This window comes from Triturus cristatus, chromosome 3_1, assembly GCF_964204655.1.
Source record: "Triturus cristatus chromosome 3_1, aTriCri1.1, whole genome shotgun sequence".
Lineage (NCBI taxonomy): Eukaryota > Metazoa > Chordata > Amphibia > Caudata > Salamandridae > Triturus > Triturus cristatus.
The window spans coordinates 528,199,906-528,214,092 of record NC_140583.1 but is presented as its reverse complement, the minus strand read 5'-3'; the positions used below and the strand labels follow the sequence as shown (position 1 = coordinate 528,214,092).

General features: G+C 51.3%; 1 protein-coding gene across 2 annotated transcripts in view; it reads right to left on the bottom strand.

Moving 5' to 3' along the window:
• Nucleotides 1-14,187, bottom strand: part of TICRR (TOPBP1 interacting checkpoint and replication regulator) — a 586,714-nt gene that overhangs the window by 52,415 nt on the left and 520,112 nt on the right. For both annotated transcript variants that reach the window (XM_085644448.1, XM_085644450.1), the window contains exon 21: nt 6,033-6,155. In XM_085644448.1, the coding sequence (XP_085500574.1) occupies nt 6,033-6,155 (123 nt within the window). The remainder of the gene's footprint in view (nt 1-6,032; nt 6,156-14,187) is intronic.

The window sequence follows — 14,187 nt, the reverse complement described above, 5'->3', positions numbered from 1 at the left end:
TCCATAGTCCCTGCACTGTGTAATGGAGTACATGAGCTCCCCATCCCTGGAGAGATGCGTCCGCCGTCAGTATTATCTGTGGGACAGGCTCTTGGAACGGTCGGGCCTTGCAAAGGTTTTGTGGATTCCACCAATGCAGAGAGTTGTATGCCCGACCGCTCACCAACACTAGGTCTTTCAACTGTCCTTGAGCCCGATTCCACTGACGTGCTAAGCACTCCTGAAGCGGGCGCATATGTAGTCTCGCGTGTGGGACTATGAAGATGCAGGAGGCCATCATGCCTATCAACTGCATGAACACTCGCGCGGGAAGGGAGTGTTGTGGTTTGAACTTGGAAATCAGCATTTGCATGCTGTTGATTCTCACTAAATTTGGCTGAGCTGTGGCCGCCAGAGTGTCTATAGTCGCACCTAGGTACTGTTGTACGTGTGCGGGCTGGAGATGGGATTTTGGGTAATTTAGTGAGAACCCCAGACTGTGAAGGAGGTGGATGGTGCGGGACATGTGGCTGGCACATTGCTGGGCTGACTTCGCTTGAACGAGCCAGTCGTCCAGGTAAGGGTAGACGTGTATGTGCTGCCTCCGTAGATGTGCCGCCACAGTAGCTAGGCACTTTGTGAACACCCTGGGTGCTGTTGTCACGCCGAAGGGAAGGACTTTGAATTGGTAGTGCTGCCCTTGAACAGTGAACCTGAGGTATTTCTTGTGTGAGGGGTGAATGGGTATGTGGAAATACGCATCCTTGAGGTCCAGTGTGGCCAGAAAGTCTCCCTGCTTGAGCAGCGGGAGGACTTGCTGTAGAGTGAGCATGTGAAAATGCTCGGAAAGAATGTATTGGTTCAGGGGTCTCAGGTCTAATATAGGTCTGAGTGACCCGTCCTTTTTCGGTATTAAAAAGTACAGGGAGTACACCCCCGTACCTTGCTCGTGGACGGGTACGACCTCTATTGCGCCTTTTAGAAGCATACTTTGCACCTCCTGCTGTAAGAGCGTTAAGTGCTCTGAGGACATAGGACGGTTTTTTGGAGGTATTGTGGGTGGAGTGGAGGTTAGTTCTAGACAGTAACCGTATTTGACAATATCTTTGACCCACCTGTCCGTGGTGATGGAGTTCCACGTGGACAGGAACCTTTGTAGCCTTCCCCCGACAGGTGTTATGTGGTCGGGAGGAAGGGAGAGGGCGTCACTGCTTGTTCTTGGGGGAGGACCTGGTGTTGCCGTAGCCGCGTCCTCTGCCCTTTGTGCTGGAGCCACGATATCCACCCCGGGTGTTTTTATCGTAGGTATTTTGTGTGTTGCCCTTGTTGTATGTTTGCTGTGACCCCTGTCCTCTACCTGCTCCTCTATTTCCGGGGCGACGAAAGGAGCCGCTCCGAAAGGACTGCGTCTGTAGGGCCCCCATGGACTTTGCAGTGTCCGTGTCCTTTTTTATTTTCTCTAGGGTGGTGTCAACCTCCGGCCCGAATAAGTAGTCGGGGTTGACAGGTTGGTTGAGGATGTTATTTTGTACCTCCGGTTTGAATCCGGAGATTCGCAACCAGGCGTGTCGTCGCAACATGACGCTAGTGTTTATGGCTCTGGCAGCTGTATCCGCGGCATCCAGTGCACACTTAATGGATGCATTTGTGAGCAGTTGTCCCTCCCTGATGAGGATCTCTGCACCTTCTTTGTATTGGTCAGGGAGATGTTGGAGTAGTTGCTCTAATGTGTCGTAGTGCGCTCGATCGTAGCGAGCGAGGAGCGCTTGAGTATTGGCAATGCGCCATATGTTAGCTGCCTGGGCGGCAACCCGTTTGCCAGAGGTCTCTAGCACCTTGGACTCTTTGTCCGGGGGAGGAGCATCACCTGTTGTTTGCGAGTGTGCCCTCTTGCGAGCATTCGCAACGACAATGGAATCCAGAGGTAATTGGCCTCTAATGTAAGTAGGGTCCCCAGGCGCTGATCTGTATTTCTTGTCATCCTGGGGTTTATCACTCTTGCCCTGGTGGGTTCCTTGAAGATGTCCTTTGCTGGTTTGAGGACCCCCTTTAACATGGGCAGGGTCTTTATATTCCTTTCTGAGGATGCGAAAGTATCCATGAGAAAGTCGTCCTCGATGGTGTCCGAGTGAAGTTGCACCCCATGATTGGCCGCAGCACGTTCAATTAGAGCGTTGAACGCGGCAGTGTCCTCTGTGGGAGATGTTTTTGCTCCATAGAGTTGCGGGTCCTGTGCATCCATAGGGGCACCTGGGTCTACAGGGTCATCCCAAGCTTGATCAGGGTCCTGTTGGCCATCAGGGTCCATCCCTCCGGGGTAGGGGACTTGGTCACCCATGTAGTCCTCCAACGCATCCGTGTCGGAGTGTGTGGGAGAGAAGGATTGTGGATCCTGGTAGGGTGAATGGAAAAGTTCGTAAAGAACTGGTTCCGAAGCCACTGGCAGCTTTCTCTTAAGTGGGATCCGGAAGGAGTCCAAAGCTGGCTCAGAAGTTATTCTCCTTTTGTGGATAATCATCCTGCCGGTGTCGGCGTCGATGAGATGCGATGGAGACGTCTCCGCAGAGCGTTCGGCAGGCGCCCTTGATTCCTTTGCGCCGACCGGTTCTGTGGAGGCGGGCGTAGACTTTTTCGGCGCCGGTGAGTCATCGAGTCGAGGGGCGGAAATGGCCGTCGACGTCTTCGATGAGTGTGGCTTTGGTGATGCCGTCGAAGCGGTGGGAGACGCGGCAGGCAGTTTGACCTTTGGGGCCGGAGCCGATTGCGTCGGTGCCGGGAGCCGAGCAGGTTTGGTGGCACCAAAGGTCTTTTTCCGTATGTCGACTCCGACGTCGGCCGCTTCAAGCTCGGCACCGAAGTCTCGTTTGTTGCGCTCGGTGCCGACGGGTTTTGCTGGCATCGAAGGTGTGGAGGGCCTCGATCCGACCAGCGCCACTTTCGGTTTCGGTTTCAGTTGAACCAATACAGCTTTTGGTTTCGGTTTCGAAGAAGGGAAACCAGCCGGCTTGGGCATTAATGGCTGCCGCTGAATGTCCGAGGGCGGGCCCGAGGGCGGGGCCGAAGAACTGCGGGATAGGTCTTGGGTAAGGCCCGAAGGCGATCCCTCGACCGGAGCCATAGACTGTTGCACTGGGATTTCCTCAGTCTGAACGGGTAGGCCTTGCTCGTCATCGGAGCTACTCTCTTCGGCCCCTAAGGCCTCATTGTAGTCTCCTACCTCGGTGTCGTCTTCATCTCTGCGAAAGAGTGTGTCGTCGACGTCTTCCGATCCGGAGTCATGTTCGGAAGCGGGACTGGAGGGTAGGTTCTCCACTTCTTCGACATCTTCGGTCTCGGCGCTGAAGATGTCGGCCGGGGCCGGTGCCGCTTGCTGCGCCTCGAGTCTCGCCGCTCGTCGATTCCGGAGAGTCTTCTTGGATCGAAATCGGGCACAGGCCATACATGTAGATTCGTCGTGATCCGGTGAAAGGCATTTGTTGCACACCGGATGTGTGGATATTTCGCATTGCATACAGGGCACCGCTTGAATGGTGTCCTCGATTCCATCGTCGATGTCGGGTCGATGGTCGGGTAAGATGCGAAAAAGGTGGTTCTGGAAGTTAGTAAACTAACAAAGATACTATCGATACCGATCGGGAACAGTACCGACGCGAACTAGAGGCCTTTTGGCCTGGAAAAACTTTTTCCTAACTTGAGTCAAGATAAGCACATCCGAACCCAATGGCGGAAAAAAACAATCTGAGGATGGAGAGGATGCCCATGCGCACTGTAGTCCAGGGGAGGAGTCACCTATCCCAGGATACTTCGAAGACTCTTCCAGGACAACAACGTGCAAACATCCGGACCCAACACTAGGCGGCGATCTATGCACAGATATGAATTCAGCAGCCCACATGCCTCAAACATGATGTTTTTATTCTGTACTTTTTATGGCGTTTGTTAATGCCGAATAAAGTTTGTATATGATGATGATGACTATAATAAATGCCCCAACCGGTTTGACCAAATTGAAAAGTATTCCCATGTGCTATTTGTCTGCCCAGCCTATGTGGGTCCACGTAAGAAATGGCTCAAACAGACTTGTAAGAATTTAGGTATCAGAGCTAGCAATGTTGCCTTGGGAATACTGTGTTCAAAACCTTCTCTACAATTTGAAAATCCCATTGCTAAGTTTTTAAGGTGGATGTGGATTATAAGATCAAAATTGTTGTGTTCCTTATTGATACATAAAGAGAAATATACTGGATTCCTAATGGATTCATCTTGTTTAATGGAGCTATAAGAATCATGTCCTTTTTAACTATGTGGAGTTGATGCTCCACTCTCACGTGTATATGACTGTATATGTTTTTTCATTATACATATTGATATCCTATATTTTATAGATGTCATTGATTTCATGACACGTTTTGTTGAAATAAAGCTGATCTGATAATGATATACAACATGTAAAGCCAAATTGATTAAACCTGACAGCCTAGTTGTAATAGCCACTTTCACTTATTTACTTTAAAACAAATATATTTCAAAACTTGAAAAAGGGTCACTCTTTCCAGAAACATGAGAAGAAAATGTGAAATAATCTTTTTTGAAAGGAAGAGTGGTAGAAAAGGACAAGTTAGCCCAGAGTGTGTAGCTCAAGACCCCGGAAACGACACAGTTCATTTAAGAAAGGGCACTACACCAGCATCTCATAATGCCATTCCAGTAGCAGTTTAGCCAGTTCTATTTTCTGGATCCTGTCAAAAGGATTCTGGAGAATAGACGACTGCCTTTGAGTCCATTTTTTCCTTTTGGAAACTTTTCCAAACCCTAAAATACAAATCTTTTTTGGGGGGAGAGAAGATGTTTTTTTTCTATAATGCTCTCTTGTCAGAAACAAAAATCTCAGTCATGATGTCTATATCCCTCCGAAATTCCCATTACCCAGAGTCCTGTCTCTTCTGTCAGAAGATTAGCAAGACAAAGTTGAAGAACCATAATTGCCTATTTCACCAACAGAACAATGGGCCTTAAACTGCACTGACTGTATTTTAATACAATACCTTACCACTGGGTAGCAGCCTAACCTAATACCAGGTAACCCACAATCGCAAAGCAAGTAATGTGCACCAGAGTTTCGCTCCTGAATTTAGTATGTAGAGCATTACATTGTGCGTAGAAGAGAAGTGCTTTTTATATGTAAAAGCACTAGATGGACATTGATCTATTGAGTATTACCAGTTCCATTGAGTTCTGAGTGCCTAACCCAAACTATCTCCTTGAGAAAAAACTTGTAACTGCTTGCTTCCTTTGTTACTCTGATGATCAAGTGCTGAAGAGGTGAACTTGGTGATCAGTTTTGATGTCTAGAGAACAGTAAACCCCAGGTCTCAAGCAGGAAAGGGCTTTCATTTTTACAGTTCGAACCCAGTAACCCATGACTGTCCTTAAACCCCAGAAAAGTTCCCAAAAGAGCCTATAAAGAATAGAAAATGTCCTCATACTTATCATAGATATGGTGCACGTTCAATTTAGCTTGTGCGTTCATGCAACATTTCATTACATTTAGAGGCACATTTTAGAACTACTTAAAAGTCTTGGAATTACATGCCTTGTACAAAGAACATCATTGTGTCAGTTTTAAACACCAAATTCATTGCTCACTGGTTTCTCAAATGGGAAGAATCAAGAGGGCATAATGCACTTTTAAGCCTAAATGAACAGGCAACCTCATAGCAATATGAATATGACCCAACTAAATAATGAAAAAATTACCTTACCTATAAAAAAAATAATCGGATATTAATTGCCACTGACAAAAAGGTGAGCCAGAGAATAGAGAGGCCCAGAATATACTCCAGGCACAATAGCTACCTCTGAAACTGAAAATGAAATAATGTTCTCAAGTGACTTAATTAAAAGAATGGTTCTTGAAGTCTGTCCTCAAGCAAGGCAGCAGTATAAGATGTGTAGTATCTCAAAGAGGAATCTTACCAGAAGTCACAAAAAAATAAATCAGTAGGCGGACACCTGCTTTAGGGATACATCAATTTTAGAAATACATTAATTACCTTGCAGGCCTTTCCGTTTGGATGAAGGTGTTTTTCCTTGAAAAAGTAGGGGAGAATGGGTGAGTGACATTAAACCACTAGCCGATAAGGAACTCCGTATTATTTTGTTAGGTGGTGTCAAACCTGGAGTATGGAAAAAAAGAATGATCGAGATTATGCTTAAAATTTAGAATCCAACGTTACAACATAAAAACAAAATATGCAGATGGTTAATTTGTGCATAAAGAATTCTAGTTGAAAATCCTCTGAATGTACAGCTGCACATGTCAACTGGTAAAGAGAGTGACACAATGGAACAAGTTACTTACCTTCGGTAACGATGTATCTGTAAGAAACATTAGTTAGTTAGATTCCTCACCTTAGAATATCCCCAGGCGTCAGGCTGGATCCGGAAAGATTTTTCGTCAGCAATACCCCTTGCGCGTCGCTAGGCGTCGTCTGCGGCTCCGCGTCCGTCGTCGTGCGCCGGAATGACGTCGGAGTACTTAGATGCCGCCCTCGGGTGCTGACGTCAGTTCTTGTACATAGCTTTCCACGCCAGGAACGCAGAGCCATGCAAGAGACCGACACTGATGCCAAAAAATCTAGGGCCCTGAAAAGGATAGCCTTAACCCTAGATGTCAGTTCGCAGAACGGCGAGGATGGGTGGGTCGGTGAGGAATCTAACTAACTAATGTTTCTTACAGATACATCGTTACCGAAGGTAAGTAACTTGTTTATCTGAAAGAAACACGTTAGTTAGATTCCTCACCTTAGAATAGATACCCCAGCAATACCAGCCCCGGTGGTGGGTCTGCGAACCAAGATCACACCAGAAAGTCCTGGAGAACAGAACGGCCAAAGAAGCAGTCTCTCCGGACTTGGCTGTCCAGGCAATAGTGCTTGGCAAACGTGTGCAGTGAAGCCCACGTCGCCGCCTGACAGATGTCCCGCAAGGGAACTCCCCGGCCCAGGGCAGTAGTAGCCGCTGGGGCCCGGGTGGAATAGGCCCTCAAAACAACCGGAGGGTCCTTTTTTGCGAAGGAGTAACACATTTTAATACACAACACGACCCACCTCGAGATGGTCCGTTTGTGTACCGCTTTCCCCTCCTTAGCTCCTACGTATCCAACAAAAAGTTGGTCGTCCACCCAGAACTGTTTGGTGCGGTCCAGATAAAAGGACAGCGCCCGTTTTGGGTCCAGACGGTGGAGCCTCTCTTCCTCTTTTGAAGGATGCGGAGGCGGAAAGAAGGTGGGCAACGTGACAGATTGCCCGAGATGAAATGGGGTCACCACTTTCGGTAGGAAAGAAGGACGAGGCCGGAGGACAACCTTGTCCGGATGAACAGAAATAAAGGGAGGCTTAGATGACAGAGCCTGGAGCTCACTCACCCGTCTAGCCGTAGGTGATAGCTATCAGGAAAGCAGTCTTTAGGGTCAGAAGACGAATGGGACAATTGTGAAGAGGCTCTAAAGGAGCGCACATCAGAAAGGTCAGAACAAGATTCAAGTCCCACTGAGGCATTATGAAGGGGACAGGAGGGAACATGTGAGTAATGCCTTTGAGAAAATGTGAAACAACAGGGGACTTGAAAAGAGAAGGCTGATCAGGAAGCCGTAAGAAGGCAGAGATTGCAGCAAGATAACCTTTGAAGGTGCCCAGAGCAGAGCCCTGCTGGGCCAAAGAAAGAAGAAAGAGTAGAACCTCAGAAAGAGGGGCGGAAAGGGGGTCCACAGCCTTTGCTGTGCACCATGCCACAAATTTGTTCCACCGGCAGGCGTATACTGGCTTTGTGGAGAGACGCCTGGCTGTCAGAATAACATTACAGACTTCAGGAGGCAAGTCAAATGGCATCAACTGCCGCCGCTCAATCTCCACACATGGAGGTGGAGGCTGGACAGGTTCGGGTGGAGGACCGTCCCCTGCTGCTGCGACAGAAGGTCCTCCTGAAGAGGCAGTCGTATCGGGGGATCGATTGACATACTGAATAGCTCGGGATACCAGAACCTTCGTGCCCAATCCGGAGCCACAAAGATAACTTGAGCCCGGTCGCGCCTGATCTTCTTCAGCACTCTGGGCAGAAGTGGTATAGGCGGAAAGGCGTACAACAGACCGCAACTCCACTTGCGACGAAAAGCGTCTCCGAGCGAGTGCTGCCTTGGAAATTCCAACGCGCAGAACTGCTGACATTGCGCGTTCTCTTCGGTGGCGAATAAATATAACCAAGGCTCTCCCCACTGCAGAAAGAGACCTTGCGCCACGTCAGAGTTCAGATGCCATTCGTGATCCATCATGCACCGGCGGCTGAGTTCGTCTGCCCTGGCGTTCAGAGAGCCCGCCAGATGTTGAACCACCAGGGTGATGCCCTGGTGTTCCAGCCAGGTCCAGAGGCGCAGAGCCTCCTGACAAAGGGTCCACGACCCCACCCCGCCCTGTTTGTTGCAATACCACATGGCAGTGGTGTTGTCCGTGAACACCTGCACAACACTTCCCCGGACAGAGGGAAGGAAGGCTTTCAGCGCAAGCCGGATCGCTCTCAGCTCCAAAAGGTTGATATGGAGGTGAGACTCCGCCGGAGACCAGAGTCCTCTGATCTCCGCCTCTCCCATGTGGCCCCCCCCATCCCAGGAGGGACGCGTCCATCACTACTACGTGCTCCGGTTGGGGTAGGGAGAGGCATCTGCCGCTGACCCAATCGCGGTCCGTGAGCCACCACTGCAACTGTTTCGCAGTGCCCTCCGAGATCAAGACATTGTCAGACAGGTTGCCTCGATGCTGGGCCCACTGAAACTTCAGGTCCCACTGCAGAGCCCGCAGTCGCCACCTGGCGTAATGCACCAACAGGATGCAGGAGGCCATCAGCCCCAGAAGCCGCAGCATCAATCTGACCGAAACCCAGGATAGAGGCCGAAAGATGGGAATCAGAGCCTGAATATTCCGGACCCACTGTTCCGGAGGATAAGCCCGGAACTGCGCCGAATCGAGAACCGCTCCGATGAAGAGGAGCTTCTGGGAGGGACTCAGGTGGGACTCCGGCACGTTGATGGAGAACCTCAGCAAATACAGGAGGTCGGCCGTAGTCTGGAGGTGGGAGAGGACTTGCTGGGGCGAGCCCGCCTTCAACAGCCAGTTGTCGAGATAGGGGAAGACTGGAACCCCTGATCTGCGCAGATGAGCTGCGACCACCGCCATCACTTTCGTGAACACCCGAGGGGCACTGGTGAGGCCGAAGGGGAGCACGGTGAACTGAAAGTGCTCGTGGCACACCGTGAACCGCAGGTAACGCCGGTGGGCCGGCAGGACGGGGATGTGAAAATAGGCGTCCTGCAAGTCCAACGCTACCATCCAGTCTCCAGGGTCAAGGGCAGCCAGAAGGGCTGGAGGGCCATAGGGTCCTCAGACCCCTCTCAGTCGCCCCCGTCATCCGATTCCTGATAAACAGAAGGAACGATCGGAGCCGGACGGTAGATGAAACCTTCATCCATCGGCGTCGGTTGCGGCGCCGTGCCGGCGTCGGGTCCGACAGGGACTAAACCAGGGAACGGCGTCGTCCGGAGACCTGGATCTCTCGGGGACCTGCGGCATCGGGACCGAAGTCATCGACGGCCCTGGGCCGGAGCCGCCGGCACGCGAGGTCGCCCAGTCGGGCCCGCGGGGCCCGAAGGCGGTCGGCGACGACAGAGCCAGGCCCTTCATGGCCGAGAGTAAGGCATTGACCTCCGCCGGAGTCGCGTCAGTCCCAGGGACCGGCGGGTATGGAGACGGACGCGGCTCCTGCGGCGCCGCGGGGGTGGGACCACCCTGACCCTCGGCCGAGTCGTGCGACCGGCGAGGGGAGTCCAAAGAGCGGTGTCGCCTCTTGGACTTCTTGGATCGCTTCGACTTACCCGAAGACTTTGAGCCCGACGAGCGATGATGAGGACTGCGGCTCCGCAACCGGTCCTTGGACCTTCTCCTGGACCGGGACCGTGAGCGGCACGGAGCAGAGTGCCGAAGCTCGAGAAGCTTACGGGATCGCTCCCGCCTAGCCTTCGAGGTCAAGGCCTGACAGTCGGGGCACGACTCCGCGTAGTGGTCGGTCCCCAGGCAGTAAAGGCACCGGCGATGGTGATCCGTCACCAACATCAGGCGATGACAGGCGTCACAGGCCTTAAATCCAGGCATCCTACCGGCACCAGAGTCGAGTCGACAAAGACCAAAAAGAGTCAAAAAGATTTTTGTCAAAAATTCACTAAGGGGTAAGCTCTTCCCGGATCGGCGCTGTCTGGCGTGGAAAAAAGAAGAACTGACGTCAGCGCGCGAGGGCGGCGTCTAAGTACTCCGACGACGTCATTCCGGCGCACGACGCCGACGACGGACTCGGAGCCGCAGACGACGCCTAGCGACATGCAAGGGGTATTGCTGACGAAAAATCTTTCCGGATCCAGCCCAACGCCTGGGGATATTCTAAGGTGAGGAATCTAACTAACGTGTTTCTTTCAGATAAATTGTTTTTATGCGCTGCAGGCTAGTACCTACATGTAGAACGCACTGCCAGAAACATTATTTTGATTGAGGCAAACATTAGATTCTCACCAATTAACTTCTTTACTATTAGCTCTTCAGCAAAAACAGGTGCTACGATCTCCTGAAGATCAGTAACCAAAACTACAAAGGATTTAAACATTTTCAAAACTCTTAGGCCCAAACGTGTGCTCTCTGTCTCACTCATATTGCGTTTTTTTTTAGCAAGTCACTGAGCTGCAGATGTTACTCAAGTTGCCGGCGGACAGATAATCTTCCCATAGATTTCTCACCTTATGAATACTGATTTTCTATTCCTGCTAGTTTTTCTGCCTTTGATTCGTCTTTCCTGCTTGTTTTTCTGCCCTCTTCTGCTTTGCCTGTCTTGCTCGTTTTTATGCCCTCTGTTTTGCCCTTCCTGCTCGATTTTCTGTCCTTTGATTTCTCTTTCCTGCTTGTTTTCTGCCCTCTTCTGCTCTGTTTTGCCTTTTCTGCTTGTTTTTCTGCCCTTTATTTTGTCTCTTTTGTACTGGGGAGAGGGCGCCACGCGGCTCCCCTCCCCGTAATCTACTCCCCGGGGCCAGGCCAAAACGTATTGAGGGAGAGAGAGCTGCACAGGCCCCCTCCCCGTGTGGATTTTGGCCCCGGTGGCCCCATCCCCTGGGGCCCGGTCATGTGTCCCTGGTCCTACCCAGGGCACCCAGTGTGAAGGAAGGGGACCGCGGGGGGAGCCTGAAGGCTAAACATGTATCACACTGTGTGTGAGAGCAATTGTTTAATCTCTTTCCCTGTCCGCATATCTGTGGGCAGGGAAAGAGATGAAACCTCCACTTCCAGCAAGCGGAAGCACTTTGACAGCACCAGCTTGCTGAAAGCATGTTTGATTTTGCTTGGTGGGAGCTCTCAGCTCCTGCCAAGCAAACTGCTATGTCCAAGGGGGAGAGTGGTCAGGGGGCACACTGAGACATAGCAGGAGCCGGCCCTGGGGGGTGGCGCTCCCCAAGGGCATTAATGTCTCCAGGAGGGGGGACACATGGCCCCCGCCTTCTGTTTTCACGGGCACCTTCCTGGGCTGTATATGGATCAGGAGGTGGGCTGCGTGGCGGTGAGAAAGTGCCCTCATTCTTGCATGGTATGCTCCCACCTTTTTTACTGAACTGCTGATGTGCTTTGACTGAGTGTGCCCTGGGCTCCTGCCAATCAGGTGCACAGGGCCTGTGTTCCTTCCTTAAAACTGCATTGAAGCCTAAACCCAATTGGCATCTCAGGCCACATGTCAGCCCCCCCAGGGCACTGTGACCAGAGAAGGCCCCTAAGGTCTGCAGCACTTATTGTGCCACCCTTAGAGGCCCTGTCCCCTGACACTCACACACTGCCTTTGAAGGCTGTGTGTCTTCGTGCAGAACAAGGCGAAGAGTCGACATGGCACACATCCCTGTGTGCCATGCCCACAAACCACTGCCCTGGCATACATCAGTCAACCCTCTAGCTGGGTGCCCTATGCCAGTGGTGAGGGTACAGGTGCATGAGCCCTGTGCCCCTACAGCACCCAGGTCCATTCCTGGGCACTGTAAGTGAAGTGCTGCCATTTAGAGTATATTGTGCTGGGAGTTTGTCATTACGACCTCCACAGCACCATAATGGCAACACTGAAGACTGGGAAGTTTGGTATCAATCTTCTCAGCGCATTAAACCCACATTGATGCCAGTGTGGGATTTAATGTAAAATGCACCAACCTCCAGTGACCTGTCTGAGTGGCTGCCTAGGCTGCCACCACCAGACATTTTTCAGGACCCCTGGGTAGGGAGCTTGCTGCTCTCGTGGGCCTGAAACAATGCACTTCCTGGGACAAGGTGCCAAGCCTCCTCGCCCAGGATGGGCAGGGTTCACGAAGGAGAAGCTTCAAAGGCATGCCGCCTTTGTGAGCCTCTCCAGGCCATTTGCTGCTTTCAGCAACTGGTCCCCACTGGTTCTACCCCCCACTGTGGGCGGGAGAACCGGCAGGAAAAACAAGTGAGGAAGAGAGGTGTGCCCACCTCTGCCAACTCCACCCCTAAGGTGGGGGAGGCGAGGTGAAGCGCAACTTCGAGTCCCCGCCATCTTGAGGATGGGGGGACCCAGCCAACCAGGGACAGGCTTCTGACCCCCTACCACTGGAGAGTGGCAGAATAGGGGGTGTACCCACCCCTGGGAAGGGACCCGTTGGTCCCTGCCCTTTACCTACCTGTAACGCCCCTAAATTTAGTATTTAAGAGAAGGACGAGAAGCCGTGCAGAGCTAACAAAATGACAACACCCACTGACTTGGCCCCAGCCCTGCAGGCCTGTCTCCCCTCGAACCTGCTCCTGCAAAACCCCAGAGTGTCCAGCGGACAGCAACCTCAAAAACCCCGGAGGACCTGCCTGCCTTCACTTTCCAAGCTGTTTCTCCCATGAACACCAGACGTGTTTGAACTGCAGCTTCTAGTGCCAGCCAGGAACCGCGAATCCCGCACACACTGCACCCGCCAAATCCGTCCCAAGCTCGTGTGGACAAATACCACGAGGAGGTCCCACCGGCGATCCTGACCCGAGATCCTGCGATCCCTGACCTGCCTCCAGCCTCCTGACGACGCCTGCAGCCTCTATCCAGAGGACCCCCTACCGCGACCAGAGTGGGTAAGAAAATCCGACGTCCCAAGGCACTCCTGCACCCTGACGCCCCACGGCCTTGTGTGCCCAACCCAGCGGTGCCTAACCAACTCTCTATATCCCAACTTACCCTTCAAAGCGGTGGTCACTCCTGGATAATCCTCGTCCTCGAGCTTGCAGTGTTTTTTTTTTGTCCTGGAGAATTTTCATTGAAATCAACAGGGCACCCGATCTCAAAACAGCACCCTGCACCCAGCCACCCTAGTGCCGCCGAGGGTGCCCCTTTGGTACTAACTTGGTCCCCAACTTGCCCTGAGCTTAACCCTAGGAGCTTTGCTCCCACAACCCTGTGGCCTGCTTGCCAGCAGCCATCAACCGGAGCTCCCCTATCCTCCATAGGATAAAATTGGGCCTCAAAACTCTGCACCCGGCCGCCCTAGTGCCACAGAGGGGGCAACAACAGTGCATCACTGACCCCATAACCCTAACTCAAAAGACAGATTACCTACCTGGAAACCGATAACCTCTTTCCTCATAGAAGAACACTGAAACTTTTTCTCCCAAAAAGTTTCCAAGTGTCGACTTTTGAAAACTGAGAATATTCCTTAAAAATCCCTCCATTAACCAAAACGCATTTTCTCAACTGTTTTCAGGAAACGTCCCAGTGCTAAATCTAGGATCCAGCTTTGAGTAAGGAAAGTAACGTTAAAGTAACTTACCTGCAAGGTGAATTTCCTCCCATAGGATAACATTGGTGATTCTATGTGAAAAAGTTTCCAAGTGTCAACTTTTGAAATACAATAATATTCTTTAAAAATCGTACCCCTAACTAAAACGCATTTACTCAACTGTTTTCAGGAAATGCCCCAGCGCTGAATCTAGGATCCAGCACTGTGTTAGTAAAATTAATCCGACAAGTAATTAACTGCATTTTTACTGAAAAAAACCTATTGATTCCTATGTACTGAGTCTACTAAGTTTGTGCATTGCATTGCAACCTCTGTAAACTCGAATTGGTACAAAGTCCTACTGTATTTTG